This window comes from Tamandua tetradactyla, chromosome 11 (genome assembly GCF_023851605.1).
Source record: "Tamandua tetradactyla isolate mTamTet1 chromosome 11, mTamTet1.pri, whole genome shotgun sequence".
NCBI classification, from domain to species: domain Eukaryota; kingdom Metazoa; phylum Chordata; class Mammalia; order Pilosa; family Myrmecophagidae; genus Tamandua; species Tamandua tetradactyla.
In genome coordinates, this window is record NC_135337.1 from 120526 (window position 1) to 143682 (window position 23157).

Genomic DNA, 23157 nt, shown 5'->3' on the forward strand with positions numbered 1-23157 from the left:
ATCAAAGTTTCTCCACCTCTGTTAACTCCCCCTCACCAACCCTATATATTCTTTGTGTTTCCTCCTGTCGGGGTCTTAGCCTGTAAGCCTTGCCAGCCAGCTAGGTCCCGCAAGCCCTATGCAATAAACCACTGCTATTATTCTTTAGTCTCGGTTTATTGTGCTCGCGCGCCCTCCAAACCTTCGAGCCCCGTGGTCTTGGCTGACGCCGTTCTCCGGCCGAACCACATCCGAGGACGAGACCCCAGTGCGGTCGGGCTAGGCAAGTCCCAAGCCGCAATTTCTGAAGGACAATTTTGCTGGATATAGAAGTCTTGGTTGGCAGTTTTTCTCTTTTAGTAATTTAAATATATCATCCCACTGTCTTCTAGCTTCCATGGTTTCTGCCGAGAAATCTACACATAGTCTTATTGGGTTTCCCTTGTATGTGATGGATTGTTTTTCTCTTGCTGCTTTCAAGATCCTCTCTTTCTCTTTGACCTCTGACATTCTAACTAGTAAGTGTCTTGGAGAACGCCTATTTGGGTCTTGTAATGTTTTCTTGAAGTTCTACAGTCTTAGCTTTTAGGCCTATGATCAACCTGAGTTCATTTTTTTTGAACATGTTTTGCTGTCAGGGCTGGCTGAGGTTCCATTTCTGCCTATGGCCATGTAGCTTATACAGCACCATTTGTTGAGAATTTTGTCCTCTCCCCAGTGAACCTGCCCTGGTACCTCTGTCAAAAGTCCATCCATTTACAGGTTTCCTCCCAGCTCTCGGCACTGTTCTCTGGCCACTCACCTGGCCCACACTGGCCCCGTGAAATCTCGCTCAGCCAGGCTCTGTGGCATGTCATAGGGGAGTAATGGAGGCCTCCAGCTTTGCACTTGCACAAACTTGTTCTGAGTATTCTAGGTCCTTTGCATTTCCTTATAAATTTTACAACCACCTTGCCAGTTTTCACAAATTCTCAGAAAGAAACCAGTCTGACTTTCATTTTGCCCTGAATCTCTAGATCCACATGGGGAGAGGCCATCCAAGGTGTGGACATGGCAGTGCAGGAGTTCACAGCCAGGAGTGTGCCACACATGCTCCTTCACTGCTCGGCAGACCCCTTGGGCACCCCATCTACCTTCAGTCCATGGCAGACAGCTGGAGAGTTCTCTTGCTGCAGCTCACACCTCTGCTTGAGGGTTTGTGTAGGGGTATGTGCCAGTTTGAAAAAATTTATGTCCTCTTGAAAAGCCATGTTCTAATCCTAATCAATCTTGTGGGAGCAACTGTTTCTTCTAATCCCTATTCAGCAATATAGGTAGGAATTTGATTAGGTTATCTCCACAGATATGTGACACTCAATTCTGGGTATTAAATTTCATTAGATGTAGACGTGTCTCCATCCATTTGCTGGGTCTTGATTAGTTTACTGGAATCCTATAAAAGAGGAGACATTTTGGAGAGAGTTCCTTTTGAGAATGAGGAGTGAGCCGCAGAACCACGACAGAAGGATGAGAGAACCACAGACTCCACTAGACAACGACCTTTGGAGATGAAGAAGGAAAACATCTCCTGGAAGCTGTATGAAACAAGAGGACTGGAGAGAAAGCCAGCAGATGCCACCATGTTCACCATGTGCCTTTCAAACTGAGGGGCAAACCCTGAATGTCACTGGTTGTGGTAGTTAGGTTCAGCTGTCAACCTGGCCAGGTGAAGACTCCTAGTTTTGTTGCTGTGGACAGGAGCCAATGGCATGTGAAACTCATCTGTTGCTGATTACATCTGCAGTCGGTGAGGAGGCGTGGTCTGCTGCAATGAATGATGTTCCACTTAATTGGCTGTAAGCTTAAATGAGAGAGCTCCATGTAGCACAGCCCAAGCAGCTCGGCATACCTCATCTCAGCACTAGCAGCTCAGCCCAGGCCTTTGGAGATGCAGAAAAGAATCACCCCCGGGGAACGTTGTTGAAACCCAGAGGCCTGGAAAGAAGGCCAGCCGAGATCCCATTCCTGTGCCTTCCCGTGTAAGAAAGAACCGCACTGAAAGTTAGCTGCCTTTCCCCTGAAGAAACATAACAGACGCTCCTTCCCTCTGTTTCATCACCTGCACCTTAGCCTCCTTCCCTCTGTCCCAGCACCTGCACCCTATGATCCTTCCCTCTGCCCTCAGTACCTGCACTCTCCTGGTCCAGGCTGCTCAGAGCTGCATGGTGCACTGGGGGCTCAGCACCAAGCTCAAGAAGCCTTAGTAACAAAAAGTGTCTCAAGAAAAAAAGGACTGGCATTCCATCATGCTGCTACAGGGTCCTGAACAACCACAAGCACCCACAACTCAGGACCGCCAGGCTACCCAGGAGGCTCCAGCACAGGAGCAGATTTACAGGGCACACAGCTCCTTCCCAGCTGCCTGCAGCCTGGAAGCACCAGCATCTCCTTAAAATGCACGGAGCCCGGCATAAAATTAACCTGGCAGCAATTGTTTTCCACCCATTTGACAGACCCATGTCAGCTCATCTGCAAGAGGAAATAAAAAAGTCAAGCCTAAATGCATAAAAAATTATGATGAAGTTCTAAATAAAGCAGGGGATGGACTGATTGAGTCAAAAGTCAATCAATCAGTGGGTGAGTGGATTAGGGACATCTCATGAGCCCTAAAGAAATGATTTGCCCAAACACTGGGATTCAACGGCAGAGCACCAGATTCCAACACTTTTAGGAAGAAATAACGAAAGATCAATTCAAAGAAAAAGTAGATCAAGAACGCGGGGACCTGGCGTGCTGACACACCTATTGCTGAGAACCATTTTCTCCGTTGACCTGAAAACTTCGGGAGCGTTTATTTACTTTCAACACCTTCCTGAGATCGGTATTTTCAATTTGGATCCAAGTTATTATTTTTCACATCACAGCAGTGGGGAGTGTAGTAAAGCGGCTCATATTTTAGTGCTAAAAACATCGCTATGACATTCTCACCTTCGGTGCTGCCCCTGCCAGCCCGGCCACACTTCACCTGTCCCATGAGGTGCAGGCGTCATGGCTCAGCAGCAGCCACTGGCTGCTGCAGGCCAGACAGCAGTGACTCAGCGGGGCCGGGGGCTGGGGGCCCTCAGAAAACCAGTCTTGCTTCTCTCCATTTTTCAGGCCTGTCTCGCCCCCAGGACAGGCGAGGGGAAGGCAGGGAGGAGCTGATGGTAGAAGCAAATGTGTTTCCTGCATCAAAACCACGCTTGCTTCTCTCCTCTTCCCTGCCCCTTATGTCTCCCCAAAAATCTCCCCAGGAGAGAAGAGGAGGTGGGGCAGGTGGCAGAGGGCAGTAAGCAGGAAGGACCACAACTACATTCCCAGGCCACCCCTCACATATTCCAGGGGCTGCACCCTGCTGGGGAGACGCCCTCTGGGTTGACTGCCTATTTCAGCACTCAGCAAGGAGGACCGAACCCACCCCAGAGAACTAGGAGCTCCCACTTGGAGGGGGTGGGAGAGTCTTCTGGGCTCAGCCCATCCTCAAAAGGCATCAGGTCCTCCAGGGAAGGAGCCTTCTCCGAGGACTGAATGGCAGTAGGAATGGACCAGCCCGCCTGCTGGTCAGCAGGGCTAGAGGCACTGGCCTTCCCAGGCCCAGCCACCAGCAACACCCCAGAGGAAGCCACTGCATGGACGGCATGTCCTGGACAATGGAAGAAGCTGCCACCCTGCGGGTTCGAGCCTGCCTTGGCTCAGCACAAACACTGCCGGATGCCAGGGTCCCAAGGCAACTCGGTGCTCAGAGGCCCGGGGCCCCCACTTCCAGCTACGGGAATTGAGGGCCCCTGTGCAGCTAGCTGTTGGGCCCTGCCCGGAGGGAGTCCTGGAGGAGAGGCCCCTCAGACAGCCTGGTTTCAGGGTCACAACTAACAAATGCTGACCATTCAGGGGGGTGGGGCCTTGAAGGGAAGGCTGCCCCACCACCGGTCATGACCCTGGGATTCTGGCCTGACACCCACTTCTCTGCTCACGGGCCACGCCAGGTGCACAGGCCTCTCACTCCAGGGATCCTACTGCCCAGAAGGGGGGTCCAGACGTCGGTCCGTGGGGTCACTGCCCTGTCAAGTCTGCCAGCCTCAGGGGCAGCTCCAACAATGAAACGTCCTGGCCGCCCGAATCTGCCCCACAGGGAGACCCTCACCCCCAGCCACCCAGGACCTCGAGTAGGTAGAAGAGCCAGAGCTGCTCTCACCTTGGCTGTAGAAGCCAAAGGGCCAGAGGCTCAGCCCACGGCCTTCTCCACCCGTCCACCCAATCCTGAGCTCCAGAACCTCTCCATCCCTCAGGGTCCCCCTCTACCCCAGCCCCCAGCCTGAGCTCCCTCTGTGGGCTACCCCCACAAACACCCCATTGCACTTTGGCTACAGGGTCAACAGGAGGCCCAAGGCAGAGGTGGGAGGAGAGTGACCTAGGGCCGTGGAAGAGGCCTTGGCCACATGTTCCTGCAGGCTCCCTGCTGACACTCGACACTGGCAATGGCTCCACAGCCCTTTTCTCCCCTTCCCTCGAGCTTCCTAGGTCAGACGGTCAGGAGAGAGCACTTACGACGCTTCCTGGGGTGATGCCATGCTGTTGTACCCAGACAAGGTGACAGGAAATCATATGAAAATAAACTTGTCATTTCTATCTCATTCAGCCACTTGGAAGCCAGGGGTCAGGGAAGTCACTGCCATGGCATCCTCCTATCAACGTTCTGGCTTCGTGGAGGAGGAATAAGTCTTCTATGCTCCTCCGTGGACTGCATGGTTTGGGGTCCTGGAGGGGGCTAGACAATACCTTGGGAGGCCACAAGCCCCGGAGAGCACTTGCTCAGCACCAGGGGTCAGGGAAGGACTTGACCGAATCATGCCCACAGGAGCACACCCGTCCTGAGGGCCACAGCAGGAAAGGCCCTCCAGGTGAGGTGCAGGCCGAGTCCAGAACCTGTCCAAGCTACACTGATGCCAGACCCCAAAACTCCAGGACAGCAGGGTGCCCATCTCTGTGGCAGGCGTGGACCCAGGTTTCAAGACGGGTGTCTTTGGGGAACACTCCTCCGTGATGTCACGGATCCCCAGACTCAGCCAGGCCCACGGCTCCCAGGGCATATGAGCACACAACTGTGCGCTGACGGCCGGCAGGTCCCACAACTAATTGGGATCCACTCTGGCAACCAGAAGGGTGCAGATCTTGCTTCCCTATGGACGGGTCTCAACACACTCACAGCCCCATGCTGAGGCCACGTCGCTATTACTACTCATGCACGGATGCAGTCATGGGGCCTGGGCACAGCGGGTGGGCACTCTAAGCACCAGGCACGATGCAACGGTAGGAAGCGGGAGGCCCTCCAAGCAAGAGAGAGCAATGGCGAGAGGAGTCTGGGGCAACGGTGTGTGCAGAGGCCCCCAGAAGGTGGGCAGGACAGAGCAGCTGTGCCAGCGAGTCTCAAGGGCTTGGGGGAGGTGGCAGCCCCTATCTTCCAGGTCCTGGGGTCCCCACAGGGTCAGTATCACAGCAGCAGGGAAACAGTCTCCCCAGGGCAGCAGGACAGCAGAAACCAGTGCCCGGGTTTTACTGTCCGAGTCCTCGAACGTCCCACGAGGTTGGTGAGGGCCTGGTGTGTGAGCAGCGTGTTCTCAGCGGCCCTCCAGGGCACAGCAGTTTCCTCTCCTTGACTCTCTTTTGGAAACAAAGCTAATGTTCTATTTCCCATGGTTGGAGGATGGAATTGGAGACTCTTAAAAACTCACTGGCGATTCATAATGGAATCCACAGAAAACTGTTCTTGGGGTGCTGATTCACCAAAGTTTGCAGGAGATCCAACACGTTTAACGTTGCAACACAGAAACCAAACGGTGCATCCCCTGCCCCGTGGCCACGTACTCAGAGGCCGCAGCTTTCCTGACGGGCTGTGGTTTCGTCTCTCCGCCAGGACCCTGTGGGACAGAGTCGTCCTCTTGGGCAGCCACAGGAAGGAGTTAGGAATTGGGAGGCGGGGCCACTAGGAAGAGGGAAGTCCCCGCCTGGGACATGCACCCTGCCCTCCTCCTGCAAGTCCTCCTTGGCTCCATGAGTCTTCCAGGACACCTCCCTCCCAGGACAGGCCAGTCCCAATCTCGGTACCTGGGGAGCTCACCAGCCCGTGAATTGAGACAGCTACATCCCCAGGGTCCCCATCTGGCTCCTCGACCTGATTCTCCCTTGAGCTCCGTGCAGGTGGACCACTGCCCCATGCTGGGAATAACAGGCACTTGCATTTAATCCACAGATGGATGTTGCAGGCCCTCCCACCCCAAGCACTGCTCGGCCCCTGGGGACTCAACCATCAACCCAAACCCATTCGCTGAGCACAACGCCCCAGAAGGTGGAGGGGCTGCAAGGGCTGCTCCAGATCCTTTGCCCAGTAGCCTCCCTGACCACAGGACACAATGGCAGAGGCCATGGAGGTGGGGGCGTATCCATGCACTTCCAGCGAGGAAGCATCCCAAGGACGGCTAAGCAAAGGCCCTGGGGTAGGAACATGAAGGTTTTTCCAAGAACCGCACAGGAGCCAGCCATGTGGCTGGAACCAAGGACCAAGGTGGGACCAGAAATGCTCTGGGGGAGGGAGCCCAGGCTGGGAGGACGCTGAAGGCATTATTATGCTGCGGGGGTTTTCTCAGGGAAATGAGAGCCACAAGAGACTCTAAGCTGGGGAACAGAGGGCAGGTCAGGGCTCGGTGCTGCCAGGTGGGGACCAAGTGGGACAGCATGGGGGCCAAAGTCCATGTGCAGTGCTATCTCAGTGACCCAACCACCCAGATTGCATGGGTGCCAGGACTCTGCTCCAAATGCCCCTCAGCCTCGGCTGATCCCTGCAGCTCCACCTCAGACACAGACCCCGCTGACCACTACTCCTCACCTTCACCATCGTCATCCCCTCAGGCCGGCAGTGAAACCCACTGGATGCACTGGCTGAAAGAAAGTGAAGTGACACAGATCTCGCTCCAGTGCTCCTTGTAATAGATGAGAGCTGGATGGACTGTCTCCATGAGCTGCACGGGCCTTGGCTGAGCAAAAACAAGCAGCCTGGAGGAGAGGGGAGGCAGCAGCAGCAGCTAACATTTAGGTGCTGTCCACATGCAATGCTGTCCACATCCGCTGCTGGCCTGAGCAGTTAGCACTGTCCACACCCCACACTGTCCTAAGAACCCAGCACTCTTCTGAGCACCCAGCACTGTATACACCCCCACGCTATCCTGAACACCCAATGCTGTCCACACACCACACGGTCCTGAGCACACAGCACTGTCTCGCACTTGGCCCTGTCCACACCTGGTGCTGCCCACGTCCCACATTGTCCTGAGAACCCAGCACTCTTCTGAGCACCCAGCACTATCCACACCCAACACTATCCTGAGCACCCAATGCTGTCCACACACCACACGGTCCTGAGCACACAGCACACTGTCTCGCACTTGGCCCTGTCCACACCTGGTGCTGCCCACGTCCCCCATTGTCCTGAGAACCCAGCTCTGTCCTGAGCACCCAGCACTATCCACACCCAACACTATCCTGAGCACCCAATGCTGTACACACACCACACTGTCCTGAGTGCGCAGCACTGTTCTAGCAATTGGCCCTGTCCACACCTAGCGCTGTCCACACCCAGCACTGTCCAACCCGGGGCTATCCAGGGCAGGTCCACCATACACACAGCCTCATCTAAGCCCAGCCAAGCTGTGGCTGACAAAGCACAGTCAGAGTGCTGAGCTCAGGGTCTCATCCTGAGGCCTGGACTAGCGGCCCTCCGATGCCCTGCACTACCTGATGAGAAGCCACGCAAGGGAACGTCCCAGAGAAAACCCGGAGGCAGGGCCGGGCCCAAGACCCAACCCAGAGGGGAAGTCGCCCCCAGGAAGGTGGTGAGTGGGGGCCCTGGGCAGGCACCCACGACCAACAAGACTCCCCCTGTCATTACAGTGCAGTGTCCGATACTCAGGGCCAGACACAACTTTGGTGCCACCTCCTGGCAAAGTGGGGGTCAACAGTGCACAGGGTCGGGCCTTAAGGGGCTCAGGTGAGGGATACAACCCCCAGGTGAGGGCCTCAACCCCACCTGCTGCCTCCATAGGGTGAACTTCATTCTGGGAACAGGCCAGGACTCTGATCCCATTCATACTTGTGACAGCATTTACGGACAAGACAAATGCATTTCAATTTCCTCTCTCAATTAATGGCCTATTCTTTGAACCAAACTCAGCTAAAAAATATTACTCCACCACCATTAATCTTATAAAAATTCAATGTCCCTCCTCTGACAGGCAGAGGCCAGTGCACTGGGATGGGGAGGGTGACCACCAGGCCCAGGGCTGCCCAGCCTTCCCGGACACCCTGGAGTGCAGGATTCACTTGGCCACATCCAGCATGAGGGAGAGAGCAACAGGCTGGCGGGAGAGGGCTGCACAGCACAGCAGGGAGCCAGGAGGCTGGCCTGGTACCATCACCCTGGCAGGGAGCAAGCGGAGGTGCGGACTCTCGGGTGAGCGCCAGATGAAGAGGTGGAGCACCGCTGGGCACTGACCCTCATGATGCACCCGGACACCCGTGCGCCGGCTGCCCGCTGCCCGAGGCCAGAGTGCTGTGGGTGTGCCTGAGCACCGGGAGGTGTGAGGCTGGACGAGGGGGAGAGGCCGAGCGAGGCTGGGATTGGGGGCAAGGAAGGGTGAGGCCAGTTCCTTGCTGTCGCTGGCACAGGTGTCCCAATTTAACAACACTGTAAACCCTGGTCCACTCCCCACTGCCCCAGGGCACCCAAGGCGGCACCTGTCCCTGTGCTCCCTCCAATGGGCACGCTTCTCCCCACCCTGGCCTCGGCACTCACACCCATCACTGCATCCAGCCCCAGGTGGGACCATGCTCCTGCCAGTGTCAAGCCCTCTGCTGGGCTCGAGAACAAGCCGATGATGCAGCCCAGGCATCGTGGGGAAGACAAATCCCACACGGGTGCTGCACACATGGTGAGTGAGGGGAGCCCAGGGAGGAGAGGTGAGGAAACTACCTACTGTGAGGGGAGCTGGGGCTTCCCTACAGGCGGGGTGTTGAGACGATGGTGCTCCCACCCAGCAGCCAGCTTCCAAAACCCTGCTCGAGTGGCTCCCCCACCAGTCTCTCCCCACTCGCAACTGGCCACACGCGGCATTGCAGAAGGTGCCACTGTCCTCTAAGTTCCAGAGCCACTTGCCTGTACTGCTCTGTCCCTCTGGGCTTCCAACTTCAAACCCACAGGGCAGGCTCCACCCCATATGACAGGTTCTTCCCACTCAGCAAGCTCTACCCACACAGCAGGCTCCTCCCACTGCTGGCTCCACCCCGGCATTTAAGGGCTGCAGAGATGTGGCTGCATCTTCACCTCAGGGGCCATCACATTCTGTGAGGGACAGAGCATTTAGACCAAGGCGATGGACTTCACCAGGGAAAGCACATGCTTCCAGCCCCTCACAGCCTCACGCTGGGGCCCCAGGCACACGAGGGCTTACCGTGAAGTGCCCCTCGGACCCATAGTTTCATGCAGGTAGAAGCGAACCCTGCTGAACTCCGTCATCACGTACTGGACAGGAGCTCTCTGGTAGGGAAAAGGTGACTCTTAATGCAAACCCACCCAGGCACCTCACCATTCTGCAGGCACAAGGGTGCTGGTTTCAACACTTTCACACCCTGAAATCCACGAGGCAGAGGAAGGGATGGGTGAAGGACGCTGACAGCCGGGACAGGAACCGGCATGCCGGAGTGTGCTTGGAAGCTGGGCGCAGAGGCCCCCAGTCACCCCACAGCCTCCCAAGATGGTGAACCCTGCAAGGGGTGCAGCCAGGGCATCACGCCTGACACTGGGCACAGGGACCCCAGTCACCTCACAGCCCCCCGAGATGCAGGAACCTGCCAGGGGTGCAGCCAGGGCATCTCCTCACAGTGCACGTCCAGGCTCTGCTGGGACACCGAGGCCCCGACAGCAGGACTCACGTGCACACTCACAATCCTGGTCCCACCAAGGAGGGCAACAAGGAAGGTGAGGGGCAAAAGGGGCCCCAACCTGTCATGCCCCAGCCCGAAGCCTGAGCTCCCCGTGCGCATCCGCTTGGATCCCCAGAAGAGATGGCGAGACAGAAGGGGACGGAGGATGGAGGTGCCAGGGCTGCCCCGTCAGCAGAGAAAGGGGCCCAGTTCCACAGCCTTGAGACTTGGCACGGTTCAGATCTAAGAATGAATACATTAGGAGAGAAAACTCAAAAGAAAGTGATTGCGGCAATATTTCTAAAAGATACTTTATTCTTTACTTCTTTCTCAAATGGGCTCCTGATGGACATGTCTACACATTACTGAAGATTCTCAAAATCGACCTCCACTGTACTTTATCTTCTCGAATCCCCTGTACATGGCATGCTGGCAAACGGGGAGAAACAGGGTTTCTATTCTGAATAACTCCCCTACTGCATTCCCCGCAAAGCTGAGCCCCGTAAAGACTCTCCTAACAGCCTGGAGGTAACAGGGCCTCAGACCCACGACCCCTGGGGATAGCTTCACGACCCACCACTCAGCCTGACGGGCTTCCCTCACCTGAAGTTTTTTAATAGTTTCCAGAGTGTAGAAAGGTACACACATTCATAAGAAGGACCTCATGTTCCCAAGACCCACCTTGAATGACTCTTCCTATTAGGAGGGAACTGCTCTTTTTGTAGACGGCTCAGCATCCAGGGATGCCCCTACATACACATCCGCTCAGCCCCAAACCACTCCAAAGAAACTTTGATACAGAGTCTGCTTTCCAGTATGCACACTACATGCATCTGCTAGCTCAGTCAGCTAGCTGGGATGAACTGCAAAGTAAACCAAACTTCACACCTTAAAAAATACTACTTGTGCTGCTCAGGAATCTGGTTCACAAGGGAACAGCAGAGACACTAGTCTCTGCTTCGAAACTGAGAAGAGGGGAGGGCGGCAGGGCGAAGGAGAATGGGGCAGCGGCCTGGAAGCGGCACCCAGGGCAGCCCTGGCATGACTGGCCCCACAGTACGGACTGCCTCATCCAGGGTGGGGACGTCTCATCCCTCCTGCCCACAGCATGGCCTTCTATGTGGTGGCTGGGTCCCGAAAGAACCGGGTGAGAGCCATAGTGCCTTCTGTCCCCAGACTGGGACCTCAGTGTTTCCTCTCTGCCCTTCAAGGTCCACGGGAGAAAAGGGCCTCAAGGGAGAAGAGCCAGCATCCCTGGCAAGCAAGGTGGTAGAGCTTCCGCAGCCCTCCACTTCAGGGGCGGTGAGGCAGCCTGGGCCTTGCCGCTAGCCCCAGGCCCCTTGTGGTGGGCGCAGGCACAGGGCACTGTGCGAGTCTTCTGTTGTGGGCAGGGCCCGGTGTGGCCAGCCTGCGGGGTGGGGCCCTGGCGGCTCAGGCCTCCTGGTGGGAGCTGCTCTCTGCCCCGGCAACTCTGGGTTCGCTCGCAGCCAGGACCTTTCTCACTCCCTTCCCACGGGACACTGGTGACCCCACTGCCCCTCTCAGCCCGAGCGGCTTCCCCAGCTCTGGGGGCTGGCAGGTTAGCTCCAGCACTTGGGGCTCCACCACGATGTGTGGGGCATCCCGGAACTCGAGGAGTCTGACAGGCCCCTGGAGGCCCGCCAGGGGACTGCAGGAGGCATGGACCAGGAGGACCAGGTGCCGCCCCTAGCTGATTCCCTGTCTCAATAGGAGACCCACCTGCAGCCAGAAGGACCTGGCTTCCTTTAAATCCCAGCGAGCCATCACCCTTCCATTTAGCAGTTTGTCTATGGCCCATCTGCCTCCTTCCACATTTTGCCCAGACAGCAAGGAGGAGCTGCTAGACATACCCTCCGTTTGCAAAACTCCAGTGAAACAGATTATCAGTTTCACGACCACAGGCGACCCTGAACTGTGGCCACTGCAGCTTCCAAAGACCCCAGCCTGGCCATCCTTCAGTTCCTCAGGGAACCTCGCAAGGCGCCTGCGCTCCCACTACCCAGCACACATCTGTTCTTTATTACTCACTCCTCAAGACCCTCAACCCAAAGCCACTGTCACACTCTGTCTCTGCCTGGCACCTCCCATTTCCAAGGACACTGCAGGTTATGGGACAAGGCAGTGCAGTCCCCGCCCATGACGGCGGCATCAGAGCCACTGTGCTGGGGTAGCGAGTGCAGCAGGAGGCACTGCTGGGCCGCATTTAGCGAATACCACCTGCACAGGCACTTGTCCGCAAGCATCGCCCAGTGCCCTGCACTTAATCTTAGAGTTGATACAGAACACACACCCACGGTCAGCAAGCCTGGGACTTGGTCTCTGGTTAAAGAAAAGAAAAAGCCTAGAAAACAACCACTTGCAGACCCTCAGCCAACAGGACACACAGAGCTGCACTCGCGAGGGGAGGAGCACATGGCACCCACCAGCATCCCACCTGCCATGCAGAGGAACACCTGTGGAAATCCCCAGGCCTGGAAGGACGAGGCAACCAGAGCCCGGGGAGGCTGAGGGGCTGGGATCTGCACGCCGAAGACCCAGAACCGTGTGCTGTCCAACAGAGAGCCCCAGCAATCTGTGTACAGCGCCGGGGCCCTGCAGATCTCCCCGGTCCCGGGGACCCGCCACCAGCAGGCAAAGCTCAGCAGCCACAAGGTGCAGCTCACAGGAGGCTGGGGAGCTGCTGAGCATGCGGCCAGGTCAGTCCAGGGCAAAGGCTGAGAGAGACCCTACCTTAAACAGCTGCACAGCAACATCGAAAGAAGCTTGCAAAACCAAACTTCAGCACGCTTCAAAGGAGAACAAGGTCTGCACACTGAACAAAGGACTCCTGGGCCACATCAAGGATCGTTTGATCTGTGAAGAATCAAGAAAAGAGGACCCATAACCCTACAAAAACTCAGTTTATAGAAACAGATAGAGAGCAGAAATGAAGGGAGCAGCTGAAAGGAACTTGGAGACGACGACACTGAATATGGCCAACACTGTGAAGAAAATCACGCACAGGAGGAAAACATACCGATATAAGGACCAGAAGTGAAGCTTCCAGAGCTGAGAAACGCAATAAACTTCATGAAGAAAAAAACCCCATGGATGGGCTGCAGAGCAGATTAAAACTTGCAAAATGAAGCAAGGAGGAGAAATGAATTGACAAACCTTAAAAGAGTTTCAGTTATCTGTGGGACAGAATGCAGCAACCTGACAAACTTAAATCAGAGTCCCAGAACAAAAGAGGAGAAGGTAAAGAAGGGGAGGGGGACACTTAAAAGAAATAATGGACACAGATTTGCCATAGGATTATAACTGTAAATCCACAAATCAAAACAGCTCAGAGCACCTCAAGCAGGATAAACTCAAAGAAAATTCAACAGAAGCACAACATAATCAAATTGCCGAAAACTGGCTCTGAAGACCAATCTAGCAGACAGGAAAAAATAGAAATACTAGAGACAAGAAAAGTAAGATGAGGATAATGGCTCAATTCTCATCAGAAACAATGCAATCCAGAACACAGCAGGACAGTATTCTTAAAGTCCTCCAGGAAAAAAATGAATAAGCCAGAGTTCTTTTTGCAACAAAATATCTTTCAGAAAGGAAGACAAAATACAGACTTTTTTCAGACACCTAAAAGATGAGAAAATTAAGAGCAGCAGAGCTGAGCTACGAGACATGTTAAAGGAAGCCCTTCAGGCTGAAGGAAAATGATCCCACTTAGAAACCTGAATCTACACGAAGAATGAACAGCACTCAAAATGATAAATGGCTTCTTAAAACTAAAATGACATTTTTCTGACTTTCTAATCTCCTTAAAAGATAACTATGTAACGCAAAAATAAAGACTCTGTATGTAGGTAAGACACAGGTAGAAATGTACTTATATATACACACAGGAAGTGGTGATGCTCTGTTCTACGTCCCTTCAAGGGGACGCGAAGCAGCAAAACTTCATTCCAAGTTAAAAGACGCGTCTCCCTGCCTGCCGAGGCGCAAGGACATCTTCTAACGCTTTTTGTACTTCTTCATCTGCATTTTCTCTTCCATGTTAAATGCCTAAAGTGATTAGGTTTTCCAACTGGTTTTGCTGTCTTTTTCAGACTTCAGGGATTCTTGATGTATTTAAATATTACCTTTTTCCCTGAAAAAATGTGTGTGGCACATTGTGACTTTAAATACATACACGTATACATTCACTGCTTAAAACCACAGCCAAGTTAGTAATAAGCATAAATCCAAAACTAAAACAAACCAGCAGAAAAGGCTCACAGCCAGGGTAGACTTGTCTGCAGACACATACGTCTCCTTTCTCAGGGGCACCCACTGTCCTGCGAGCGTTTAATAAAAAGCAGCTGTGGTTCCTGTAGTTTGAAACAGCACATGTGACAGCACCGAGGAGGGATCCTGGGTGATGGTGGGAAACAGCAGCAGCAGCTCAGCCCCACCCAGAGGCCACTACTGAGCAGCTGCTCTTGCCGCAGGACACCAGTCCAAAAGTGGGCCACTGGCCTGGTCACCCCACTGCACTTGATGGCAACTTGTGGCAGGGATCCTGACACATGCCCTGGGAAACCTGAGAACACAGCAGACTCAGACGGGGCTCCCACGTGACTGCATGGCATTCACATTTGCAGGAGGGCAGCTTGCATAGAATTCCCAAACTCTCCATCTACAATTGAGCCTGGACTGCTGGCCCACACCCCAGTGGGGGCAAGCACCCTGGGAATCCCAGCACAGACCCAGTGCCCAGAGAGCTCACAGCAGATGGCACTGCAGTGGGACTCCTGCCCAGGCTGTCCCACACATGGGGTTTTGCTGCGCCCAGGGTGAGACCCATATCTGGGGGGCACCATGGGCAGAGTCACAGCCTACACAGGCCAGATGGCAGCCCAGGCTGCAGCACGGTCTGTGGGCCAGGGGCTTCCTGTGGTCCCAGGTATTGTCCTCCACAGCTCCCAGCTATGCCACTAGAGCTTCCTAGGAGGCTGGGAGTGTGCAGGGCTGGGGGAGTGGGAACGGGGGCCATTGGCAAGGATGGCCATGGCAGGCCTCTTTCCTGAGGGGGAACTTGTGAAGTACTCTCGACCCTTCGGGTGGACAGTTGAACTTACCACTGTCATCCGTCGTGACTGTGGGAAAGTGACATGGGGCCTGCCGGTGGCCCAGGCTCCCTCCGCACTCGTTGTTGTGAGCCAGCAGCTGGGGAGGCCGCCCTCTGCCCCCCAGACTCGGAAGGGCTGCGGATGTAGGTGGGAAGGGGTGCCAGGGTGAGACACGCAGGGCTGCACCTCCTTCCAAGACAGAAGAAAAGAAAGGCAGGCTCAGGACAGTTCACGTCGGCCTGAGGGAAGAAAAAGACAGGCTCTTTTAATCCACTCTTGTCGGTGCAGACATACTGTAGGCAAGACTTTTGATTAGATTATTTCCATGAGGATGTGACCTCCCCTCCATTTAAGGTGGGTCTTAGTTTACCAGAGTCCTTAAAAAAGCTCACACAGAGTTCAGAGCTGACTCAGAGAGATGGCACCACCGCAGGGAGATGACAACATCATGACATTTGGACATGCAGACAAAAATGTCCCCAGGAGATGCTAAGCGATGAAACCCATCCAAAGTCTATCCCAGAGAAGTTAAGTGAAGCCCCACAGGTGCTTAGAGAGGATGCCACTGGAATCAGAAGCTGAAAGCAACAAATGGGGTGCAAGGACCAGCAGACCCAGCCACAGGCCCTCCCAGCTGACAGTGTTCCAGATGCTGGCAGCCTTTCCTCCAAGAAAACGGCCTCTTGTTGGCATCCTAATTTGGACATTTTCACGGCCTCAGCATGACAAACTTATAACTTAATATATCCCCTTTGTAAAAGCCGATGCATTTCTGGCAGCTTTAGCAAACCAGAACACCCTCGTGACCAGGAAGCTCTCAGGAGGAAGATGTGAGGAACAGAAAGACCCAGGCCTCCCTGACCTCCAGAGCAAAGGACAGGCCTCTTCTGGGCCCCACACATGGCCACCGATGGAAACTGGGGCAAGGGCCCTGGAGGGAAGCCTCCCGCAGCCGCTGCCCACCAACCACAGATGGGAATTCCTGCTCTTGAACAGGGACTCGAGAGTTGAGCCTCCTTACTGCCACTGCTGGGGCCTCCCCAGGCCTGGGGACCTGAGACCCCATACAGGATAAGGAGGGGAGCCAGTCCCCCACAGGCGCTAGGCGTGCACTTGGCTGGGGACACGAGGCCTGTAGTGCTTTCTGTCTGCAGTTACAAAACTCTCCAAGGGTGTGGAGTCACCAAGACCACTGAAACCCTCCTCCTGTCCGTCTGTCATGGAGTGGGGTGGGCAGCCTGAGGACAGCGTGGGGCATCCAGGGGGCACACAGAGGTGTCCTCCCCACAAATGCTGCCTGGGACTCTCATCTAAGCCCAAGGAACACAGCCACTAGACCACTTCAGGGTCAGGTGACTGATGCTCGTATTCTGTGCCCACCCTAGGGAAGAGGCAAGCATTTGGCACATGTTCTCTTGTGGGCAAATCGTGAGGACATGCCCAGAGGGTAAATCTGTGGACAAAATTGCCATGAAAACGCCTTCCCCAGCCCCCAGGAGGTCCACAGTCACTTACTTGACAAACTTGTCCACGTGCACCATGGAAGCTTCACATTCTTCCCCCAAACTCCTGACAGTGCAAGGCCAGGAAGTGCAGCCTGTGCGTGTGAACAACCTGGGGAGAAGCATATACGGTTAGGCTTGCTTGTGTGTGTGGACAGCAGGGGAGAGGCACACGTGCTCAGAGTTGCTTCTGTGGGTGGACAGTCAGGAGGAGGTACGCATGCTCAGGGCCGCTCATGTGCACGGACAGTGATGGGGAGGTACAAGCAGTCAGGGACGCCAAGCGAGGCCTGCACCTGGAACTCTAGGCATTACCCCACCCTCACGAATCCAGCTGTTTTATTACTGGTCATCATTCACTTTCTCATTTCTATAAATTCCTAAGAACGGATGCAGAATTTCTTTATACCATCTTTAATAATTTAGGGCCATAATTTTCTAATTATAAAAAGTACATTATAGGGTGCATGGGTGCTTCAGTAGTAGAATGCTCACCTTCCATGCAGGAGATCCGGGTTTGATTCCTGGACTACGCACCACCCCCCCTCCAAAAAAAAAAAAACAAATAAAAAGAAAAAAAAAGAAAAGTACATGCAAATTTTTAAATCAGTTATAATCTCATAAATAAATATAGCCAGTGTTGACCTTCCAAGTGTCCCTCCAAAAAGGAGCAAGAAGTGTTTCTGTGAGTGTGCATGTGTGCGTGTGGGGTTGTGCATACAGCTGTGCACACACACAATTTACTCCCTCTTGGGAAACAATAAAGGGAGCTCCCTGGAAGTGACCAAGCCTGGCAGGGGCCCCTCTGCCCCCAGCCCCCATTCCATAACAGAGGAGGATGCTGAGGCCATACAGCAGCCCCGACTCAGGCCAGGGCATGCGATCCCACGGCCAGCACCAGACTCACTGGACACCTGTGCTCAGGCCTACGCTGCCTTGAGGCTGACATGGAAACCGAGTCACAGACCCCTGCTACGTTCTGAGGTGTCCTTCCTCAGACCCTTCCTTGGGCCATGTGGGTCAAACAATCCCACCGGAGGCCAGCTAGTTAAGTATGCTGCAGACTTTCCTGGCTTGCTCCTCCATCTACTCTGGAAAGGGGCTTAGCATTAATTCACGAGATTTCCACTTTCCATCCTACACAAGCTCAACCACTCCTGGAAAGGACACGAGCAAGGGCATGGCTGGGGTCACTGTGAGAGGCCAGTCAAGGACATGGAAGTCCCCCAGCCCCAGAACCGAGTGCTCAGGTCAGAAAGAGACCGAGCTGTGACACTCCCAGTCACCCGCCCCCACCCCTGCTGCAGCCTGTGGCCTTCACAAGTGACAGACATTCCTACAGAGGCAGAAGTCATCACAGTACTCATTTCTCGAATCTCAGTGTCAGTCATCCTAGAAACTGGCATCAAATAACATTTGCCAACCAGAAAATACGGCAGAAACATTTCCTTGCCTGGGGCTGAGTTTCAGGCTATTAGAATAGCTGCAGGCCTGGGGAAGAGGAAACCTGCTGCCTCGGTTTCCTCTTGCACAGAGGAGACTGACGGGGCTACCGGGAGGCCACCCGAGGCTGAGGCGCGGGGGACCTCAACACGACCCATGCCCATGCCCTGCAATCACCAGGTGGAAGGGAATGTACCACCTGCTCTGACCCCAGGACTTTTTTCTGTGATTTCTGCTCACTGCAGTGGAATCTGTCGTGGATTTCTGTCCCCGAGTCTACCAGCCTGAACATCAGTGCTCGGCCCCGCTCAGCCTCGGTTTCCGTGAAGACTCCCAGGCTGGGCCCTGCATGGGCCTCTGAGCAGCCTGTGCCATCCCTGGCGTAGCGGGCAGCCAGGCTCTCTCACGGCCAGGACAGGGTCAGACAAGCACGGCTCCCATGAGGCACCACCTTGACCATCACTGTGCACAGGCCAGGCCAGGCCAGGGGTGTGGTCTGTGCAATGCCCCCCGAACCCCCAGCCCTGTCCTGAGGCACCACAGAACAGAGCTCGAGAGCAGGGCCTGGACCCAGAGGGGAGACAGAGGGGCCACCCAGGATCAGGGCGTGCGGAAGAAGCGGCGGCCAGCTCTCCTGAGCCCTCGGCCACCCTTCCCCAGGACACTCGCCACTTCCCCTGGCCTCTGCCCTGTCCTGTTTTCTTCCCTTCCAGGAACAAAAACAGCAGGTTCGCCCCCTGGAGTATCTTCTAGAAGAGGCTTACGACCTTGGGTCTGTACCACACCTGCTGGGCCTCCAGGCCTCACATCTACATTCCAGTGAGGAAGGAGCGGAAAGGACCGAAAATTAAATGAAAAAGAAAGAAAAAAAAACACTTTCTCTCCTAGAGGCTTACCTGATTTTATTTAGAAAAACTGCCTCAGAGTTCCCAGGGCCAGTGTGCACACAAGTGGGGAGCATTAGCTGGCAGCCACGTCCAGGCCCGGCAAGTAGAGAGAGAAGCTGGGGGAAAGCAAGATTCCTACCAGGCCACTGGCTCATCTCCCACCCAGTGGGGCTGTGGGCCCTTGGGCACAGCTGCCCTGGGTGCTGCCCAGACACTGTCCCTCCACCACACAATCTCCAGGTCTGAGCGGGAACTAGCCAGGGGTCTCAAGACAGAAGCACCACAGGGCCCCCACCCTCACCCCCAGAGGCTGTCAGGAGGGCTGTGCTCAACGCCACGGGCTGGGGTGGCCTGCAGGGGGACAGTGGGTGAACCCCACCCCAGCAGCATGGCTGCGGGCTGCAGGGGCCTCCCGCCGCCCCTCACGGTGTCAGCCCTCCCCCACCTGCCCCCAAACTGACCCCCATCAGCCAGATCTGCTCCACACCAAACACTGCAAACCTCAACTTCCTGGGCCCCCGCCCCCCAGCAGGAGCTCTGACCATCCACCAGGTCCCCCATGACCCACCAAACGGCCTGTGTTCCCCTGCCCACCCCGATCACCATCCGGCTTCTCTTGGCAGATTCCTGGAAACCTATCAGGTTCCGGGCCTGCAGCCTGCACCACGGAAGTCAGACTTGTCAATCCCCACAATAGCAAGAGCCAATTGCTATAATGAATCTCCTCATATTTGCATCTGTTTCCATGGGAAACCTAATACATCCCCCTTTAAGCTTCTCTTTACTCAGAAATCTGCAGTTCTTCTAACACTGGGGCTTTACGGGTGAGAAGACACATGGGCGCAGGTTGTGGCACCTCCTTCAAGCTGAGCAGAGGGTGACAGCGGCACCAATCCCCGAGGGCACCAGGCACAGATAGGTGGGAGCTTCCATCACCGAGCCGGGGTTCCCAGCCAGCACCCCTAACCCGCCGCCAGGCTGCCGACCAGGGCCCGTGCCAACTCCCTTTCCTACCAACCCCCTCGCGGTGCACTAGTCTGAGACCCAGATGCCAAGCTGCCCGCACTGGGGCACGGGATCCTCAAGGCCTTTGATTGCTGCTTTCTCACTGGGCACCCTGGGCGCTGAGGTGCCGCGAGTCACTGCCACTGCCATAGTCCTCGGAGTCACGGGATCTCAGAACCGATGCCCACGAGCTCATCGCCACAACCTCCGCCTGAGCGGCATGCCCTGCACAACAAACCCACTCTTCCCAGGTGGCCTGGAGGCGGCCGGCCACACAGCGGCACGCAGGCTGACTGCAGACTACCCGGGCAGCAAGATGCCAGGCGTGCGCCATGGAACACAGCCGGGACAGAGGCAAGCATTCCCCAACCCCGGAGGGCAGCACAACATGGGGTGTCTGTCTCTCGTGGGCTAAGGGGGACCTAAATCACAAGCCCCGGCCTCATTCAGATGCTGGCAGGAGCCCCTGCAAACAGAGGAGGGCAGCGTGGGTTCCCTGGAAGCTGGTGAATGCCAGATAGACGTGGCTTTGCTGCACCCGTCGGATGAAAGGGCACACTCTGTACCCCTCAGGGACATGGGGCACGACACACCTCTGCAAACTAACCTGGCTCCGATGGCCCCGTCAGTAACCGAGCCTGCTGGCCCTGCATGAGGGTGTCATCCCCAAGGAATAAAGCAAGGAAGAAATCACAGGGGAACTAACCTGGACACACACTGCACACTACAGTGGTCACAAGCAGCTGCATGGAGAAAACCAAACCACAGAGAGAAGCAGGGCCCTAGCACGTCATGCATCCAGCAAGCTGCACTGAGGCAGACCCCATCCTGCTCCCCCCTGTCCTGCCCACCCCGGCCCTGTCCCACTGGGCCCACACTCTCCTCCAGGAGCCCCAAAGCTCCCAGCTATATGCCCACATGGTTTTTCAGGCTGGACAACCCTGGCTGCCATTGATAGCCTTGGACCCCAACAGGAGCACAAGGCCCACAGGGCCCGGCCCCAAAACTGGATCCACGCGCATCCCTCAAGCTGTGACTTGGCCACTTCCTGCAGCGCCCTAGGCACACCTGAACCCCAGGGGCTGGTCATGCTCCAAAATGCTCCTTTCAGCACAAGCTGCAGAGGGCACGCCTCAGAAAACACAAAAGGAGGCACAAGAGAAAGCCTGTGACCTTCCGCATTCAAGAGGCCAAGCACAACTGTAAGCTAAACACATAAAGTGTCACGTTTCATATGAAAACTAAGGACTAAAATGACAACACCTTCATCTTGGAAAATTTAAGAAGAAAAGGAATGAGTTATTAAAATTAAGCACTCACCGGACAAACACTTCACGTGGCATCGGGAGGCTTTCCTGCCATCTTTATGTGGAGCAGAGGTGGCCACACGGCCAGTGCAGGGAGCTGCGATGGCCAGGGGAGTTATGAGGCGCCTTCTCTGTCCTCACTGCCAGGCAGGCGCACTGCTAAACCACCTCAGAAGGGAGTCCTGAGGATGCAAGGAGGCGAAACAGAAGTCCTGACTTGATCGACTTGGACCACTCTCGGCCCAGGCCTGCTGCCCCAACTGCAGCTTTGCCTGCAGTCACCCACACCACCCAGGAGAAACCAAGAGGGTCTCAGTGGATAAACCTAAAGGATGTTCATAGTTCCCACCCCTGAGTTCAATATGGTGCTAAGGCTTCATCCCTGAATCAGGACACTGTTTAGAACACAACCTGCGTCCCTAGAAACGCAAGCAGGAGAATGGGCTGACCCCACCGCACACTGCACCAACTGCCAGAAGTGGGACGGGTGAAGGGAGGACGCCCCTGCCAGGGTCCTGGCAAAATGTGCTTTGGACACGGACCGTCCCTGCCCCATGGCAGCCTGGATGGGCCTGATGAGGGCCAGCAGCGCCCTCCCTCCCCCTGGGGCACTGCTCGGTCTGGGAGGCTGGGAAGCCAGCTGGGCAAGAGGGGACAGGCAGCCAGGAGGAGGCAGGGGTCAGTATGTGGGGTCGGGAGCCAAGGGTTAGAGTTCCCAGGCAGGGGTTGGGAATCCAGGGCACCACCCTTGGGGTTCAAAACCCAGACTGACCCAAGACCCAGGGGTCAGGAGCTGTGGTCAAGGGTCAGAGACCAGGGTGGTTGCTTAGGTCGGGACTCGGGGTTCTGAGGCCAAGACCAGGGTGTGGGGCAGGAACTGGGGAGTCAGGGCTGAAAATTCGAGCCCAGGGTTCAGGGACCTGGACGCGAGTTCCGGTCCGGTTCTAGGGCCGTATTCGGGACCGTCTTCGGGATCGGGGGCCAGGGGTTCCAGGCCGGGGCGGGCAGGGGACCAGAGTTCGGGCCGGGCAGCGGCCGTCGGGGTCCGGAGCCCGCGCCCCCCGCCCCGGCCCACGCGGCGGGCACTCACCTGGAGGAGCCGCAGCCCAAGGAGGCGGCGCCCGGCAGGACCGCGGCGTCCGGGGCGGCCGTCCGCCCCGCTAAGGCTCCTCGGCCCGGCCCGGCCCGGCCGGTCTCAGCGGCGGCCGCGGGGCCTCAGCCGCGCCGGGGGCGGCCCCGGGCCCAGGGCGGGGGGTGGAGGGCCGGGCCCGGCGGGCGGCGCGGCCTCGCTCGCTGCTGCTGCTGCGCTGTCGCCGCCCCGCGCGCTCCTCGCCGCCGCCGGCCCTCAGCGCGGCCCGCGCAGCCGTTAGGTCCGGGCCGGGAAGGTTCCAGCAACCGCGGCCGCCGCCGCCTCCTGCCGAGGGCGAGTCCCGCCCCTCACAGCCGGCGAGGCGGGGCGGGGCGGGGAGGGCGCCTGTCAGTCAGGCCGAGCCGCCGCGCGCGCCCCGCCCCTCCCCGCCTCCTGGCGCGAAGCCGCGGAGACTCTGCCCCCTCCCCCCGCGCCTCGCTGACGTCACGGCCCGGCTCGGGCTGCTCCTCTTACAGGGGCCTCGTAAAGCGGGCATCTGAGAACAGCCGGCCCCGCTGCAGCTCCGGCGACTGCCGGTGAGCACCCGGCCCTCTTCCCCTGCCCGGCGCGAGCCCCTCTCGGCCGGACGCGGGTAGGGCAGGGGCCACGGAGCCGGCTCGTGGGGTCTTGCAGCGCCGCAGCGCGCGCGCCACTGCGCGGACCGGCGATCGGCACAGAAATAGGCGAGGTGGAAGCGAGGCCGGGTGGGTTGGCCTCCGCGCCCGCTGTCCCCGCGCCGGTGAGGTCGCGAGCTCCTGGGGTCCGTTATCCATTCGGCCGCCCCGCTCGGGTGCCGCGGCCGGG

General features: G+C 56.6%; 1 protein-coding gene across 10 annotated transcripts in view; it reads right to left on the reverse strand.

Moving 5' to 3' along the window:
• The window catches only part of LOC143649767 (uncharacterized), a 101438-nt gene extending 79056 nt beyond the window's left edge, over window positions 1–22382 (reverse strand). For 8 of the 10 annotated variants that reach the window (XR_013159167.1, XR_013159168.1, XR_013159169.1 and 5 more), the window contains exons 1-6: window positions 22315–22382; window positions 21238–21406; window positions 16596–16694; window positions 15090–15319; window positions 10046–10209; window positions 9495–9580 (exon numbers count right to left, since the gene is read on the reverse strand). Coding sequence is in view for 2 of the 10 variants with exons in the window: in XM_077119690.1 (XP_076975805.1) it covers window positions 4543–4599 (57 nt within the window). In the remaining 8 variants the exon portion in view is untranslated. Of the gene's footprint in view, window positions 1–4542; window positions 6931–9494; window positions 9581–10045; window positions 10210–15089; window positions 15320–16595; window positions 16695–21237; window positions 21407–22314 lie in introns of all 10 variants that reach the window. The other 2 variants (XM_077119690.1, XM_077119691.1) reach the window with 2 other exon arrangements.
• Window positions 22383–23157: the final 775 nt, after the last annotated feature.